This window comes from Mytilus galloprovincialis, chromosome 14 (assembly GCF_965363235.1).
Source record: "Mytilus galloprovincialis chromosome 14, xbMytGall1.hap1.1, whole genome shotgun sequence".
Classification (NCBI taxonomy): Eukaryota; Metazoa; Mollusca; class Bivalvia; order Mytilida; family Mytilidae; genus Mytilus; species Mytilus galloprovincialis.
Genome location: NC_134851.1, coordinates 43,726,740 through 43,746,855, shown reverse-complemented (window position 1 = coordinate 43,746,855; position 20,116 = coordinate 43,726,740). Strand labels below are relative to the sequence as shown.

At 31.1% G+C, this 20,116-nt stretch overlaps 1 protein-coding gene across 2 annotated transcripts in view; it reads right to left on the bottom strand.

Annotated features, from left to right (window-relative positions):
* LOC143058895 (low-density lipoprotein receptor-related protein 1B-like) overlaps nt 1–20,116 on the bottom strand; it is a 64,831-nt gene that overhangs the window by 20,312 nt on the left and 24,403 nt on the right. For both annotated transcript variants that reach the window (XM_076232373.1, XM_076232374.1), the window contains exons 2-4: nt 3,145–3,180; nt 2,785–2,892; nt 1,879–1,911 (exon numbers count right to left, since the gene is read on the bottom strand). In XM_076232373.1, coding sequence (XP_076088488.1) covers nt 1,879–1,911; nt 2,785–2,892; nt 3,145–3,180 — 177 coding nt within the window. The remainder of the gene's footprint in view (nt 1–1,878; nt 1,912–2,784; nt 2,893–3,144; nt 3,181–20,116) is intronic.

Below are 20,116 nucleotides of genomic sequence, written 5' to 3'. Positions count from 1 at the left end.
CAGGAAGTAGTCGAGTGATGAATCTGAAAAAGCATCACACGGTATAGCTGACTTATAAAAATCCTGAAACCAAATTTCAGAAATCCTTGTATTGTAGTTCCTGAGAAAAATGTGGCGAAAATTTTTAACTTGGTTATCATGTGTAAAATCATACAAGTGTTCGGTAAACAGGAAGTAGTCGAGTGATGAATCTGAAAAAGCATCACACGGTATAGCTGACTTATATAAATCCTGAAACCAAATTTCAGAAATCCTTGTATTGTACATGTAGTTCCTGAGAAAAATGTGACGAAAATTTTTAACTTGGTTATCATGTGTAAAATCATACAAGTGTTCGGTAAACAGGAAGTTGTCGAGTGATGAATCTGAAAAAGCATCACACGGTATAGCTGACTTATAAAAATCCTGAAATCAAATTTCAGAAATCCTTGTATTGTAGTTCCTGAGAAAAATGTGACGAAAATTTTTAACTTGGTTATCATGTGTAAAATCATACAAGTGTTCGGTAAACAGGAAGTAGTCGAGTGATGAATCTGAAAAAGCATCACACGGTATAGCTGACTTATATAAATCCTGAAACCAAAGGAGTAGGTCCGGTAAGACCCCTTTTTGGCCCCAAAATATAGCAGTTTTACGAAATTGTTAAAGTGTAAACTTTTAAATATATATTGGACAGTAGAATGCTTCTGCTACATAAATATTGGTTGTTTTTGGCAATACCATGCACATATATGGAGTACTAGCACCATTAAGTCACGCTAAATTACTGAAATCTTCACAATTCTATCATTTTAGCTAAATTTTAGACGGTTTTCGTGTAAAACGGAAGTGGCCGCATTCGTGTTCATCCATAATATTGAAATGTAAGTTGTATTTTATGATAATACATAACATATATGAAGATTTTGGATGAACACGGATGCGGCCACTTTCATTTTTGGCAAAAACTATCTAAAAAGTGACATTTTTCGACAGATTTGGTAGATTTTTCATATTTGAGCTTGAATCGGATCGTTTTCAATGACTAAATCAGTTAAAATCTTTCACATAAACTAATTGATTCAAATGAAATAGACACTGAAGTGTTTAAAAAGAGGTCAAATTCATTCGTCAGATGAACTTGAAATTTGAGGCCAAAATTGATCCTTACCGGACCTACTCCTTTCAGAAATCCTTGTATTGTACATGTAGTTCCTGAGAAAAATGTGACGAAAATTTTCAACTTGGCTATCATGTGTAAAATCATACAAGTGTTCGGTAAACAGGAAGTTGTCCAGTGATGAATCTGAAAACGCATCACACGGTATAGCTGACTTATATAAATCCTGAAACCAAATTTCAGAAATCCTTGTATTGTAGTTCCTGAGAAAAATGTGACGAAAATTTTCAACTTGGCTATCATGTGTAAAATCAGACAAGTGTTCGGTTAACAGGAAGTTGTCAAGTGATGAATCTGAAAACGCATCACACGGTATGGCTGACATATATAAATGTTGATACCAAATTACAGAAAGGGTGGATGTGTAGTTCCTGAGAAAAATGTGACGAAAGTTTCATGGGACGGACTGACTGACGGACGGACTGATGGACGGACGGACTGATGGACGGAGGGACTGACAGACAGAGGTAAAACAGTATACCCCCCCTTTTTTAAAGCGGGGGTATAATAAAAAGCACTACCAAAACACAGTTAATATGGTTAATTTTTCAAATATGTCTGTTATTAATATACACCCTAACTTTTCCCTAATTTTTAGTCAATAACAACTTAGTTATCCCCTCCATAATTACTGGTTAATAACAACACTGTTATCACCCTCCATGAATACTGGTCAATAACAACAATACTATTACCCTCCTATACAAGTCAATACCTACCATTGTCTGTAGACCTTCTTGTTCTTTTGTTACCTACAAAATATTTACAGTAGATGATAGTCAAAGATCAACGTTTGTCATTAAATAATGGTATACATTTCAATTGTGAATTACTGGTAGTTATTTTTGGACAAACAGTCTGCAGTGTTCTCCCCAAAAATTTTGGATAGCATCACATTTGACGTAAAAAAAAAATATCAGGTTTTTTTTAATGGTCATTCGCCGCGACGCGACAATGCTTTTTTTCTCTTGTATTGTACTTGTATCTATGTTATATGCTGGCATATGTGTCTATGTGTGTATATGTCTATATAAAGAATAAAGTAACAATATTGTTTTTATTAAGTCATTTTGGGCCCCTTTATAGCTTGCTGTTTGTTGTGAGCTAAGGCTCTGTGATGAATTAAGGCAGTACTTTATTAACTTTTTATACAACTGTGACCTGAATGGAGAGTTGTCTCATTGGCTACTCATACCATATCTTCTTATTTATACTGATAAGACAATCTGCTATGTTGGGATATCTTATCACTTTATATGAATGAACAAACCATTCTATAGAGTAACACAACAGATGTGGATCAGAACCTGCTTCTCTTTCCAGACCATCTCAGATCACCCCTGGTATAATGTGAGGTTCCTGTTACACAGTCATTAGTTTTCTAAGTAGTGTTTTGTATATTATTGTATGCTTTATTACTTGTTTTTTACTTTTTTGTAATGGCCTCATTTGTTTGTCATCTACTTATGAGTTTAAATATCCCTTTAGTATATTTTCCCTCTCTTATAGATATAATTTAGGCAAACAGGGTGTAAATAATCAACTGAGAGCGTTTCATGCAACAGAAATGTTATATGTACAAATAGACACACAGACAGACTTAAACCTGGACCCATGGTACTTACATTTTGACTCTTTTTCATCACTACCATCCACACAGTCAGCAGTTTGATCACAGACCCAAGACTCTGGTATACAATCTGAGCCATCATCACATGTAAACTGGCATGACACTGTAAATATATATGTCCATAAGTCAAAATGTTAAATATGATTTCCAAATATGTTACCATTTAAAGTATTCAATTCTTTAGTTTGACACCAAAACATTGAAATTGTAGATTAATTTATTTTCTGTGGTACTAGTTTTTGTGGATTGGGGGAAAATAATATTTTAATGGATATTTAGAAAGTATGTTTTTGCTAAAGTCTGCTATTGAAAAGTTAACTGTGTATTGGGAGCGGGGATTAGCCTTAATGGTTACCTGGATTCTCTGCGGATCGCACTGTTCTTTCTTTACCTGAAACGAAAAAAAAAAATAACTTATAAAATATATTCAATCATATATACTTTATGTTGTTTTATCACTAACCAGGTGGGTTAATTTGTATTGGATTTAATTTTTTTACATTTTATGAAGTCAAGACTTTTTACAATAGGTTTTACTCATTATTAAAGGCCATATCATGATATCTAAGGACGCCTAATTATTTGGTGTCTGGTATATAGTTGGCATATTGGCATTCATACTACATCTCTTTACTATACAGGTGCATTACAGCTGATTTCATTGCGTGTGTAGGCAAAGGTAGTATCTTTGGTTAGCTTGCTTGTTAGCTGATCCATGAATTCATTATAAGGTAAGGTAAACTACACAGTCCTTTAAGAGTAGACTAGTCAGACAGATAACCAATCTATCTGTCTGTAGGACTAGACTTCTTCCGGAGGAGGGTAGTATACCTTTCACGGATTTGGCTATACTTTTTGGACCTTTTGGATTATAGCTCTTCATCTTTTATATAAGCTTTGGATTTGAAATATTTTGGCCACGAGCATCACTGAAGAGACATGTATTGTCGAAATGCGCATCTGGTGCAAGAAAATTGGTACCGTTAATTTCATTACCTAATGATGACTTCATATTTCAGCTAGCAAGCCTACACACTCAATGCAACCGGCTGTTATATATAAATATTGTGTCATTTGATTCTAGTTCAAACTCCATGGATGTCTATTATCATATCTCTGAAGTTCAATATTTAGATACTTAAATCTTGTAAATATAATATTTTAATTATATAACAAATGAACAATCAGAAGTTTAATATTTTCGATACAAAAAATATAATATCTTATAACATTGATTTTCAATGTAGCAGGAAAAGTTTCATAAAACATAATATATGTAAACTTATTATCATTGATAATCACCTAAACAATTTTATGTTGAACATTATATTAAGATGCAACAAAAAAACATGTGCCTCACTCCATAATAAAAAATGAGGAGTGACAAAAACTTGTATAAAATATCATTTTTAATATCATGTTCAATAACAGCAGATTTACATTACATAATAGATATAGGAAGATGTGGTGTGAGTGCCAATGAGACAACTCTCCATCCAAATAACAATTTAAAAAAGTAAACCATTATAGGTTAAAGTACGGCCTTCAACACGGAGCCTTGGCTCACACCGAACAACAAGCTATAAAGGGCCCCAAAATTACTAGTATAAAACCATTCAAACGGGAAAACCAACGGTCTAATCTATATAAACAAAACGAGAAACGAGAAACACGTATATATTACATAAACAAACGACAACTACTGTACATCAGATTCCTGACTTAGGACAGGTGCAAACATTTGCAGCGGGATTAAACGTTTTAATGGATCCAAACCTTCTCCCTTTTTCTAAAACATATTTCTTTTATTTTCCTAACAAAAAACACAAAATTTCAATTTGGTCACAAATTTTTATCGAATAACAGCAGATTTACCGAACTGCATATTTCTTTTATTTCTCAGTTAAGATATTCAAGAAAGGAGCAATTTGTCTAATGGTAAACAGAAATAAAATAAAACCACAGTGCAGAAAAATTAGTTTTCCCAATTCAATAACAGGAGATTTAATGCATGCGATTCCAAAACTGATCAATTTCTCTGAGAAAATGACATTGTCTTTAACCAATAAAACTTCGGGAAATTCAGCTGATCCATCACCCTGACAAAAGAACCCCACTTCTTCATCACACTAATGCACATTTTTATGATGCATGTAAAAGCAATTGACAAGTAAATAGGCGAGATGAATGGTTACCCGGACATGGAGGATACGGATAAAAGAAGAGTATGTAGAAAACTGTATTTGTCAGGTGATACAATGTCCACTTCTGCTCTCAAATTACAGGGGTCGTAAAAGTAAAGGTCATTCCACACAACGCAATAATAAACTGACAATCTGCAACTTGCAATTATAAATTTTTAAATTAAATTTTAAATACACAGCTTTTTATAGGCATAATAATTAAAATAAAAGAGTGTCTCTGGAAATGAATGCCTACACTCATAATAGCTTTGCAACAAAAATGGGATGGACGGACAAAAAGACGAAAAGATGGAAGGATTAGAGGGTCTAGGGAAACACTTAATGCCTATGTCACCTACAGTGCAGCAATTATAAACATTGTGCTCGATCCCCTTTTTAATGAAGTTTCTTAAACCTATGACAGGACTATGGGAAAGGTTAAATCTTTGTTTCACTATTTTTAACCTTGAATATTGTTTGAACAAAACTTGACATAGAATTTCAACAAAGAAATGATTTTCTGTCAGTGTGTGATCTCCCAGCCTATCTCCAAACCTTAATTCACAAATCTTTTCTTCGTTATACAAATCAAAAACTTCAATTATAAATTAGGATCAATGAAAAACCATACCAAAAATATCTAGTCACGATAGCACCACACAAATATATTTAAATTTTTAACAATTGACTAAAAAAAACAAAATACATTTTATTGATAAACTGGTAAAAAAAATAATACTCTTTAAAATTATAAACGATCAATGAAAATCTGATAGACAAAAAATCTAGACACGATATCACCACACAAAAATTTAAACTTTTAACAATTGACTTTAAAAAAAAACATGTTATTGATAAATTGTAAATTAACACTACATTTTTCGAACTATAAAGGATCAATAAAAACCAATGTATACCAAAAAAATCTAGACACGATATCACCACACAAAATTTAAACTTTTAACAATTGACAAAAAATACGTGTTATTGATAAACTGTAAAATAACACTACATTTTTCAATCTATAAAAGATCAATGAAAACCATGTACACCAAAAAAAACCTAGTCACGCAAAATTTAATCTTTTAACAAAATTAATTGACTTAAAAAAAAACGTGTAATGGATAAACTGTAAAATAATACTAAACATTATCTATATAATTCCCATTCAACAGGGACAATTTTTCAATAAGTAATCAAAACCAGACTGCTACAATATTTCATTACAAAAAGACATGCTTTTAGTAAAATACCAATTTTTTATTACAAATAGACATGCTTTATCTAAAATACCCCATATAAACCTTTCTTTCGAAAAACTGAAGTTATATAAAAAGGATTGGGGCATTTCAATAAGTAATCAAAAACAGACTGCTATGTTTTTTTATTACAATGGACATGCTTTTGATAAAGTACTGATTTTTCATTACATGCAGACATGCTTTCTCTAAAATACCCCATAACTATCCTATAGAAAACTTAAGTTACTATAAAAAGGATTGGAGCACTCTTTATTGAACAGATAATAATAAATTCCATTATGAATTTCATGGGTATTCGAATTCTAACTTTAACAAGAAGGTTGTTATTCCGATGCGTATAAAATTTCCCATTGTACATCATCAATTTTTCGAATCATCTTCCGCTTCATCGACTCTCTGTTACAAATGGACTAAGCTCGGAATAATCAAATTCATTGCTATCTGCCTTTCTCATTCATCAGTTTTCCGGAGTTAAACGCTTCAATCAGATTTCGATAAACAAATCCAATTTAACTGTGAAGAACTCTCTGATACTTTATTCATATTATTCTGTTAATATGAACAATCGGCAAATCCAATCTAACTGTGAAGTTCTCTCTGATACCTTATTCATATTATTCTGTTATGAACAATCGTGGATGCTCATACGGACAATGATCGAATGTTTCGCTATTGAATTGTCTTCACGCCATATAATTGGACTAATAAGAACCATTTATAGATTTCCTGTGGTTTAATAAAAAGCTTTACAGTGTTTGTATGCCATCTGACCTGCATGTTATTGAGAACAATGCAAATCCAATACTTTTTATCCTATTGTTTCATATTTAAAAGGAGGAATTTTCCAAGTGTTAAATGAAAACTCTATACATAGCAGGATTTTTTATGCTGGCTGAACTTTATATTCTGCTATTTTCAAACACAAACAAAGAATTTGCATTTATAGTAGAAAGTTTAGATTAAAATCACAAAATAATTTACCAGTGACAGAGACTAATAAACTTCATTTTGTAACTACAAAAATTAATTATGACAAAAATATTTATATTTCAAGTAATGACAATATAATCTGACCAGTATATATATGAAGAATTAAATAAAATACCATTTCGGTTAGTATATTGAACTTTTCTTAGCAAATCTTATAAAGTTACTTTTTGGCCCCTTGACTTAGCAAATCACATGGTAGCAAATTTTTCAAAGCTAGCAGGAGAATCCAAATATATATCCTGTCATCATATCAAAATAACATTTGGTTATGATTGTCAATGAGACCATAGACCAAATGATGTCAAAGTTTACAACTATTATAAGGTCACTGTACAACCTTCAACATGAGTCAAACCCATACATACACCATAGTAAACACTTTTGTCTATTTTGAACCTGGACCTATAACTTTAATGAAGGGACGCCTACGGATGCGAGAATTTCTCGTTGCATTGAAGACCTGTTGGTGACCTTCAGCTGTTGTCTGCTCTATGGTAGGGTTGTTGTCTCTTTGGCACATTCCCCATTTCCATTCTCAATTTTACATTTATATTTGGTTCTATGACTGTTCTCATTTGAGAATATATGGAGTCCATAGTCTACCTAGTATAACTAGCATGTAACAAACAATTCCCAACTGATTGTAAAAAATAAAACAAAGGTCATACAAATATCTATAAGTGGAAAAGCTAATACATGCTCATCAGATCCATTTCAAATTAATAAAAAAACATTATCTCTAAATCCAATTTATTTTACATGACACAATAGTTTGTAGTGGGATATAAATGAGTCGGAATTTATATAATATGTCAAAACATATCTTAGTGATATGTACTCTTATGATTACAACTGTACATCACAATTTGTTTTTAATCTCAACACAATTTGTTTTTAATCAAAACTGGAGGGATATATATTATTTGTCTCTTAATTGGATGTTAAAATATAAGATTATATGTACCAGAAATACTTATTTCTAGACTGGTGGCACGGTGTGTGGTGGTAATTTTTACAGTTTGGATTCTTGTCTCAAGTTCAAACATAGGTCATATGTACTTTTATGATTAAAGCTGTACTGATTGTTTTCTTTTTTAATGAAAGACAGTAATTTTGTCCATATAAATTACATGGTTACATATGAATAGTACCTTATTTCTGGACTGGGAGTATTTCTTATAGTTTGACTTATTGTACACACTTGTCTGAATTTCAAATGTAGGTCACATGTACTTTGATTGTTTAAAAAGCTGCAGATGTTCATGACGTTTTTAATCAAAACTAGGAAATTTTTGTTCATTAAACTTATTTATAGACTCATGTCTGATGGTATATTTTAGAGTTTGATGTATTGTATGGACACTATGTCCAAAGTTCTAACAAAGGTCATATGTACTTTTAAGTTTAAAATTATGGATTGTAACTTCTCTTTAATCAAAACTAGCAAATATTCTGTCCATTTATTAAATGTAAAACTATTATAGGTTATATATATGAGAAGTACTTATTGGGTGTTTTTTTTATAGAGTTTGCACAGGCCTGTGAGCATGATCTACAGACAGTTGTCTAAAGTTTAGATATATGTCATATGTACTTTTAAGGTAAAAGCTATAGATTGCAACTTTTTAATCAAAACTGGGAAATTTTATCCATTAATTAAATGTAAAAATATAAGGTTATATATATGAGAAGTACTAATTGGCTGGTATTTTATAGAGTTTAACATTTCTAAAGACAGTTGTCTAAAGTTTAAGTATATGTTATGCATACTTTTATGGTTAAAGCTAATAATATATAACAACATGATTCTAATTAAAACTAGGAAATTTTGTCAATTAATTTATAGTAAAATGGTGGTATCTTTTATTAGAGTTTGACTTATTGAACAGACACTTGTCTTAAGTTCAAATATAGGTGATGTGTACTTTAATACTATCAAAGCTGTAGATCATAATTAGCATTCAATAAGAATAGGACAGATTTGCTATTAAATCTAATGAAAATAAAATAAATATATGGTTTTTCTATGAGAAACACATATTTCAGACTCTAGTAATTACAGCTTGACAAATTGAATAAACTCTTATCTGCTGTTGACCTCTAGATGATGTTTAGTTGCTTTTGACTCTAGTTCGGCTGTCTATAGTATTTCCAACATATCCTTTCATTTAATATCAATTTTAATCATTATTTTCAGAATTCCTGCCCAAATGACAAATACTACATTGTAAGTAACATTACTGGTGATCAACGGGGAGGGGAGGGTTATCAATATTTATTTTCATTAATATTGGGGATGACAAAGGAGAGGGGAGGGGTATCAATATTTATTTTTACTATAAGACAACAAGTGGTCCACTATGGCTTTAAAGCCTCACTGTGATTTACTTAAGCCCTACTATTTTGATTATGCTTTTAAGGAAATTGTTTCATGCATAAATATGTACATTTTTTGTACTTTCTGTTTTGTTTTGTTCTATATTTGTAACTTTCATTTAATTCTCCAATTGTGATGATGGAACAAATTGTCAATAATCCATGTATGTACGTATTTTTAAATAATTGCTAATCCTCCTCGGGGACTTTCCAAATGTATAAATTTCAAGCTTAAATTTCTAAATTAAGAATAATCTCTGATTTTTCTGTTACACAATCAGCTTAAATGTCACAATATCTGTTTTCTATACTGTATAATTGACCTCAACTTTGAGATGAAAAACAGCAATAAAACCCTCAGGCAGCAGTTTTTCTTTGCTTTATGGGTTATTGTTATTATTCATAAAGAAATTGTGTCATGTATTTGATACATAATAACATTGCTTCTTTTTTGTATATATTTTTGTTTCTTTCATGTTATTTTTCCATTGTGATAAGGTGATAATAATCAGTTCAAATTTGTTTTCTTATACAAAATAAATAAATTTCAAGTTCTAACTTTCTAAATTAAGAATAATCTAAGATTTTACTCTTACACAATTTTACTTTTATACAATCATCTAAAATATTAATGTCACTATCTGCTTTATATTCTTTTTTATCTCGTTGCATTCTTTAAGATTTTGTCTGATTATTAAGATGCACTTTTAGTATATAAGGGTTATCAATGATAGTTATTTTTTGCATCAAATTATTTCATCAATGCAATTTTATTTAAGAAGTCGTCTTAAGTTATTCTCACTCAATCATGATTAAGTATCTTACTAGCTAGCTTACAAAACGTGTTTTAAATTACAAATTTAATAGATGAAGTCTTATAAATGCATCAGGTATAGACATTTTAAGCCCCTGCATTAAGTGTTATGTGCTAAAGTTCAAAATTTTAGCAACTGTTCAAACTTGTTTCAGTCTCAAACAAAGAGAAAATGAGTGTGTGGTTTTCAACAGCTAAAATCGTTTTAAACATAAGAATCCAAGAAGATCTGAATATGTACAAGAGAATTGTTTAGAAGTCTTAGCTGCATTTAATTGCAAAATCCAAACTCCACAGTTTTTGATAAGCTGTCTGCGATTCGAAACTTACTATTTTGTTAACATTTTCTCATAATATTGCAAAAAGAGATCATTTCACAAAAGAAAATTCAAAGGAAAAATGATGCAGATCGATGCATAAGAACATTCATTTGTTGGGTGTCTCTTAAGTTTCACAAATAAAAATTTACACAAGTAAATGTAAAAGATGCTGTATCTTTGCTCCTTAATGACTGTACTGTCCTCAGTGTATGCTACTGGAGGGAACAGTCAAAACAAATGGATAAAACATGTTCGAACTATAAGTTGTGAAACCTTACAATTTACAGTTATTTAAGTAACTGTAATTTAGTATAATTAAAACATGATACAGGACAATCCATCATCATTTATCAGGATTAGAATAATGTATGATGACCCCTGGTTCAATATTCTCACTGACCATAAATACCATACATTTGGACATTACTGTGTTCATTTATTATCCCAATCAACTTAATGAGCGGACAATATGAGAGAAGAATTATTGTGATTTCTGGAAATTCTGCAAAGAAAATCCACTATCAAACTAAGATTGAATGATTGTTGTGTTTAATATAAAAAAGAAGATGTGGTATGATTGCCAATGAGACAACTATCCACAAAAGACCAAAATGACACAGACATTAACAACTATAGGTCACCGTATGGCCTTCAACAATGAGCAAAGCCCATACCGCAAAGTGAGCTATAAAAGGCCCTGATAAGACAATGTAAAACAGGTCACTTACAGCACTGTTGGCCATATCAATTATGCTTTTAAATTTTTAATAAGTGTAAGAAAGTTTGAGCACATCTGCCCAAATAAAAAACCTCCGCGTTCTTGGGAGTATCCAGCCATTTTTAAAAGAGGGGTTCCAATCATATGTTTATTCATTCAAATGCCGCCACTGGTGTTGACAGACATTAGTGATCCTCATAGATAGAGTACTTAATATAAAAAAAAAATAATGTGAGACGATAGCCAACCAAAAAGGACCAGATGATGCAAATATGAACAACTATAGATCACTGTACAACTTTTAACTATTCATATGATTATAAAGATTTATAAATGGGGAAAAAAATCCCGAACATTTGTCCAATAGCGTTAAAACATTTCAGCAATAGATCACACTTAATAAAATTGACCATTGACAAATTTGCCTTAATTAACTGCAATTCTTTTCATTAACGTGAGAAATGAAAATGTAATAAATTTCTGGTGACAAGGACCGAATCAATTATTGCTATTCATTTCACTTCCCATGCCCCCTATATGTAATGTAACAAGGTCTTGTAAAGCCTGTAGATAATATCCTTCAATTGAATTTAGCAACACTCAACTTTTCCCTGATGGTCAATTAGACAAGATTGATTAAGTGTCTATGGTTAAAATTCCCTAGGGACAATATTGATCATCACCTTTGGAATATATAATACACATGACATCGGCAGATTGTGAAACGGATAGATATTTCATAAAAAACTATGTTTCATATATATATTATATATACATTAATAGGCTCAGTGTTAAAGACCAAGTCCGTACTTTGACCAATAATGGTTTAATTTTACACAAATTGTGACTTGGATGGAGAGTTGTCTCATTGGCACTGCATGTATACCACATCTTCTTTTATCTATATAGCTTATGGCTGAAAAATTACGAAAATTTTCTATAGTTATGCATGCTCAATGCTCTTATTTACATGTGTAGATATTCTAGGATTTTGTTATATTATACAACAAGCATTAGAAATTAAGAATTGAACATCTTCAGATTGGGAATTGACAGGTATTTCATATAAAAAAAAATGTATGAATGAACGATAATTTTATGAATGAACAAGAGCACCTGACCTCTTAAAGAAACACAAATTAAACATAAAAAACCGTATTTATTAGGAGATAATTCAGTTAAATTTTCAATACTAAATCAACAACTGAAATGAATCCATATTTTGTTGAAACATCGTACGAACGGCGGAAAACGGAATCGCATTTATAAAAATGTACTTTTTTTCACTCGGACTTCTATGTTATTTGATAGTCAAACGGTTGACCCTTTAAATACAAAAATACATCTACAAGAACATATTCTGAAACTTCTTAAATCCACTAACGTTTTTTTAAAGTTTCAAGCTATGTATTGCATTAGAAAACATACATAGGTGTTAAAGAATGACTGACCAGGAGCCTGTTTAACAAAATACTATGGCTTGATCTGGGCGGAGTCTCTGATCTGGGTCACAAAGATGGCCATTCGCGACGGCATAAAAGCAATTGCTTTAAAAATGATGTCCCATTCAATATATTTTGTAGCTTAATTTGTTGCTCAAACAATATGAAAGCCAAGTTTAGTCTGCTATAATTCTTCTTTCTAATTAGATTAGTAAATATCGCTACACTAGTATTAGAATTTAATTTTTCAAAATAGAAAAATACAGAATTTCAGTACTTCAAAGCACACCTCACTGTGAAACAATTTAGAAAGGCAGATATCATTAAATTTGAGGAGGCACACACATCTGAGAATACTACATAATGTATCTGTTTCAGGATTAAAAAGTGAACAGTATAATATCCATTTAGATCTTCCGGTTTTTTTTCAAAATACAACAGCCATTTCAAATTTCATGCTGACATCAAACACATGCAACACCCACATTTCATCAAAATTATATAGAATATAATAATGGCTTTGAAGATATGCAAAGTGAAAAAAATCATAGAATTAGGAAATATATAAACGATTATTATAAGAGCCGATTTTATTTAAACAGCCTGTTTCAATCTAAGTAAACATGGATGTATTTGACATTTCTGTGTATGCTTTAAGCAATGACTATCCCTTTACCAACCATAACAGTGGTCAAATGAATACATACAGACTGCAGCATGTCCGTAAAATAGCTCAGGGAAACTAGATAAAGTTTACAGGCATTCAAAGAACCTCTGATATGATAATGATTGATTTATTGTTTGTTGTTACAATAAGAAAATATTAGCAAGATGTTTGAAGATATTCGTTGTCATAAAAAAAAGTACTTTTTATCAAATTAATACATGTATCTTACTTTTTATCATTGATACATGTACTTGATACAAATTGTACTTGTCATTTAATCATTATACTTGATATTACAAGTACCAGACTTTTATCAGTAAGGGAGCTACCATTTGATTTTTATGGGGGGGGGCTAGGATGAAATTTGAAAAAAAATAGGCAGGACAGGAGTTTTGAGTAAAAAAAAAGGCAGGATGAGACACTTGCAAAAAAAAAAAAGTCAGGACGACAATTTAGGTAAAAAAAAGTCAGGATAAAATTAAAAAAAAAAAAAGTCAGGACCGAAAAGAGTGAAAAATAAAAAGGCAGGACAGAGATTACAGCTAAAAAAAAATGCAGGACAAAATTTTTCATCCTAGCCCCCCCCCCCATAAAAATCAAATGGTAGCTCCCTAAGCTTAACAATTACATTCTTAAGATAATCTATTAAGCAGATGAGAACAAAATCTTCCTGTTTTAGAAATGTCATCTGCATTTATTACATAACAATTTGACCCCTGTGTCATTCAAGGACAAAGCAATGGTCAACATTCTTCAGATTGATCCATTAAAAGTTCAAGGACAAAGCTATGACCACCATTCTTCAGATCCATCCATTAAAAGTTCAAGGTCAAAGCTATGGTCAAAATTCTTCAGATTGATCTATTAAAAGTTCAAGGACAAAGCTAAGGTCATCATTCTTCAGATTGATCCATTAAAAGTTCAAGGACAAAGCTTTGTTTAACACTCTTCAGATTGATTAATTAAAAGTTCAAGGACAAAGCTATGGTCAACATTCTTTAAGTTCAGATTGATCCATTAAAAGTTCAAGTAGAAAGCTACCGTCATTTACTTAACATTCTTCAGATTGATCCATTAAAAGTTCAAGGACAAAGCTATGACCACCATTCTTCAGATCCATCCATTAAAAGTTCAAGGTCAAAGCTATGGTCAAAATTCTTCAGATTGATCTATTAAAAGTTCAAGGAAAAAGCTAAGGTCAACATTCTTCAGATTGATCCATTAAAAGTTCAAGGACAAAGCTTTGTTTAACATTCTTCAGATTGATTCATTAAAAGTTCAAGGACAAAGCTATGGTCAACATTCTTCAAGTTCAGATTGACCCATTAAAAGTTCAAGTAGAAAACTACGGTTATTTACTTAACATTCTTCAAATTGATCCATTCAAAGTTCAAGGACAAAGAACTCTGGTCAACATTCTTCAGATTTGTCCATTAAAAGTCTTAATCATAGAAGTACATCTGTCAACATGCTTAGATAATAATTAGATGTATTGATGATTCTGTATACACTATCAAAGCTGATAATTATAACATACACCAATCAATAGTTTTGTAAATAACCACAATGCAATGTTAACAGGTACACATTATGCTCTTCTTAGTTGTGGTATGAAAGGAACGACAAAGGAACAGAGTTCAAGTTCAGTTTACATCTTCCCTTTAGTCAGCTTCTTTTAATTTCAAACAAGCAGTTATTTGTCAAAATTCTCATGATCATACTAGAATATGAATTGAATTTCATGGATTAAGTGGATTTCATAACTCAGGTCAATGATAAAATCCTTTTTCAAACAACAGCTAGTACATATATAAGTCATTAACAGTCAGCACCAAATTCTTTTCAAACTGCTAGTTCAGTATTATGACATTATTGACTTATGTGTCTAAACAAAGTTTTGCAAAATACTTACTAGTCCAAAACAATTTTTACTAGTTTTGGGCAGCAGACAAGTGGCTAACGGTGTAGATTACATGAACAGGAGAAACTGTGCATGGACCAAGTATATATAGCCAAAGATACTATTTTTTTTTGGCTGTGTCTCTAAATTTCAGATAAAAATGTCAAAGGTCTAATGTTATATATAAACTTTCAGATGGTGGTAGGTTTGGGCATTTAATTGTTTTCCCTTTCATGACTACAAAGTATAGCCTTATTGGTCAATGGTGTTTAATCAGACAACAAACTTTTAATGGTATTTTTAAACTCGTTGTAAAACATTTTTTATGGTATTTTCAAACTCATTGTAAATTCTTCCAATGGTATTTTCTAACTCTGACATTGTAAAATATTTTTAATGGTACTTTCAAACTTATTGTAAAATATTTTAATGTATTTTCAAACTCATTATATAATACAGTTAAAGATATTTTCTAGCTCATTGTAAAATACTTTTATCATAAAATATATTTTATCAAATTGCAAACATAGCTTAATACAGATACAAAACCAATTCAAATGTCTTAAGTTCTTAACAATAGATCTACCACACCTACACTGCATTGTAATATACATTTGTACACTTCAAATAATTAAACGATACATCAATCACACCCACCAGTGTTAGCTGAGACATCAATTCAAAGCAATTCTAGAAACCATATATAGCATAAAAATATCCTGTGAAATTTTTCAAATGTCATTGTTTTTGTGATGCACCCTTATCATGCATCAGAGAGAAAAAATAAATTAATGAGTGTCTACCACAAACAAAACAAAAATTATAAAAACTTGAAATATAAATATATTTCCCACATATAAATATATTTCCCACCATGTAAAAATACATCATACATGTACATATCAGGCCTTTAAGTAATATTCATACATGTAGATATCAGGCCTTTAAATCACCCCTCCTTAAAGGGTATCATACATGTAGATATCAGCCCTTAAAGTGAATCCTACATTTTTTTGTACATGTAGGCATCAGTTCATCTTAAAGTGATAATCATACATGTAGATATTAGCCCTTAAAGAGAATCATACATGAAGATATCAGTCCTTCTTAAAGTGAATCATACATGTAGCAGTCCTCAGAGTGAATCATACATGTAGATATCAGTTCATCTTAAAGTGCTAATCATACATGAAGATATCAGCCCTTAGAGAGAATCATACATGTACATATCAGCCCTTCATAAAGTGAATAATCATACATGAAGATTTCAGCCCTTCCAAAAGTAAATCATAATGTAGATATCAGCCCAAAAAGTGAATCATAAGTGGAAATCAGCCCTTTCTAACCTGTATCATACATGTAGATATCACCCATTCTTAAATTAAATCAATTTACATGAAGATATCAGACCTTCACAAAGTGAATTATACATTTAGATTGCAGCCCTTCTTAAAGGGTATCATACATGTAGATATCAGCCCTCAAATAGAATCATACATGTAGATATCAGCCCTTTAAGTGAATCATACAAGATATCAGCCCTGAAAGTAAATCATACATGTAGATATAAGCCCTTCCTAAAATGATTCATACATGTAGATAACAGTCCTCAGAGTAAATCATACATGAAGATATCAGCCCTTCTTAAAGTGAATCATACAATGTAAATACCAGCCCTGAAAGTGAATCATACATGTAGATTTCAGCCCTTCTAAGTGAATCATACATATAGATTTCAGTTATCTTAAAGAGAATTTTATATGTAGATATCAGCCCTTCAAGTGAATCATACATGTAGATTTCAGCCCTCAAAGTGAATCATACATGAAGATATCAGCCCTTCTTAAAGTGAATCATTACATGCTCCATGTTGAAGGCCATACTTTGACCTAATATTGGTTTACTTTTATCAATTGTTACTTGGATTGAGAGTTGTCTCATTGGCACTCATACCACATCTTCCTATATCTATGAAGATGTCAGCCCTTCTCAAAGTGAATCAGTACATATAGATATCAGCCCTTCTAAAATTGAATCAGTACATATAGATATCAGCCCTTCTAAAATTGAATCAGTCATACAAGAGGTTATCAGCCTTTAAAGTTATTTTCACAAATGCAATTCTTCCAATCATCATTTGTATTACAAGAAGCTGTTCAATATTTTTAACAAATGCAATTATCAGTATCCTTTCTTAATCACAAAAGCATACCTAGATTCCTTCTTTTCTTTTGATCTGGCCTTAGAAATTGCCACCTGTATGCAACTCCAAAACAACTCAGATCAATTAATGTACCCTGTACTCATGAAGGTTACAAAACATTAATTATATAATAACATTATTAGAGACAAATTTCTGTATATCAAATCATCTAAAGTTAAGTATAGATGCATCTTTGATCCTAGTTTAGATTGTACCTAGATTGAACAACTTTCTGTATATCAAATCGACTTAATATAAATTTAAGTAAAGCTATATCTTTAGATTGTACCTAGATTGAACTGGCATTTAGATCTATCTCTGGAGGTTTAATTAAATACCATTAAATACAATTAAGTAGAGAGAACTCCTGCTGGGGATTACACCTTCTACTATAGATCAACATTTATCATGTTAAACAAGCTCTTTGACAGGAGAACGGTAATGTCATTATAGCAACCCTAAAATAGAAGTCATCATCAGAATAAAATGTTTTTAATCGAAGGGACAGACCTTTGAAAATTAGAATGCAACTTTAATTCATTGGAAAATTTTCAAAAATGTTAAGGGTAAATAAATAGTCATTATAGAATAGAAGCCTCGTCAAAATAAAATGTTTTCAATCGAAGGGCCAACCTTTGAAAATTTGAAAATTAGCATGCAACTTTCATTCATTGGAAAAATATTCAAATATGATGAGGGAAAAATAAATAGTTTCAAATTTTTTTGTTGTTGTTGTTTAATTGGTTTTTTTCGTTGGTTTTTTTTTTTTTTTGGCCGGGGGGGGGGGTTTATATTTTTCACTTTATTTAAATCAGTTTAGACCCAGATTAATGGTGTAACTTTTCATCTGACTGAGACCTCAATTTTTACTTTAATAAAGATGAGCCTATTGGACCAATAAATGCACATAAATGTACGAATAAGGCATTAACACTGTGCTGTTTATCACTAGGATAAAAAAAATATTAATGCACATAATTTATACATATAAATCATTTCTGTTATGTCTCTTTGCCCTAATGACCTGACCCAACCTAAGCTGTCAGCATAATATACATGCACATACAAATGTAGTTAACCCAGGCCTTTTAATGTATATAAATATATAAGTGTGAATTTTATGATGGTACTTTGACATTAAACTACAGAATTAAATAACATAAAATTATTACTATTTTTCATAGTAAGCAAAACGAATAGGCATTAATGGCATGATTTCAAGATATAAAATTGTTAAAAAATAAAAGCTTGAAGCTACTCATTTGAACTCTATATATGAGGCTAGTTTTTTTTTCTGGTCAAATTACAACTAATCACCCCTCCCCCTCAAAAAATGTTTCCTTTTCAAAGTTTTTTTTAATTAGGACTGTAATGGAAATCTTCTTATTCGATTGCTTTTTCCCCAATCAGATTTGCTATTGCTTAATATTTCTTTACTTAATTCCTTTTTGTTTTCAGTGTAACTACTATTGATGATATGGCTTCAGTCACAGCTCCATTGTGTCACATAGCTTATAATTTAAAACCTGGAGCCTAATTTGAGTTCAAACTTTATAATAAATTAAAAAAAATCTCTAGTCACAGGGGTGGATCCAGCCATTTTAAAAAGGGGGGTTCCTAACCCAGGACAAAAGGGGGGGGGGGGGGGTCCAACTACATGTCCCCATTCAAATGCATTGATCGTCCAAAAAAAAGGGGGGGTTCCAACCCCCGGAACCCCCCCTCTGGATCCGCGCCTGAGTCATAGCTATATAAGGGAGACATTTCTTGACAGCTTAAATTCAAAGAAAACTTTTATGATTTCTGAAATCCAATTCAATGACATCTAGAATATATATACCAGAATTCAATATACAAAGTTTTATATAGATATAACGTAAATATTTAACATTTAAACCAAAAGTATTATGCACCAACGCAACCTAAAATTTAGGAGTGTATGATATGTACGCACATATATGCCTATTTCACTGATAAAAATTCCAGGTCTCAAAATTAATTATCGTGTAATTTTAAGCATGTACGATTATGTCAACAAAATTTATATTAAGTAATATTAAGTAGATTCCATACTTTTTTAGAACATTGATATCTCAATTTATGCAAGGTTAAGTTAGTTTATCACTGTTTTTATACCTACAAAATATTTACACAGGGTGCAATATATATGTTATATGACATATAGAAATTGCACAGCATGCATTGTTTTATGACACGTGTATAAGAAATTTAACAGGTGTACAAAAAAAATTCTAATTAGGAATTTGAAGAAAAATATTGATAGCTAAAAATGGTTTATAATTTATCATTTTTAACTTAGACCCCGTTTACACTGACAAAAAAATTTGATCTTTACTTAGATCGATCTTTGGTCCAGTGTAATTGGGTAAGATCGATCTTCAGTCCAACTTTAAAGTCTACCTCAAGAGGTGGTTTTAAAAAGATTAATCTT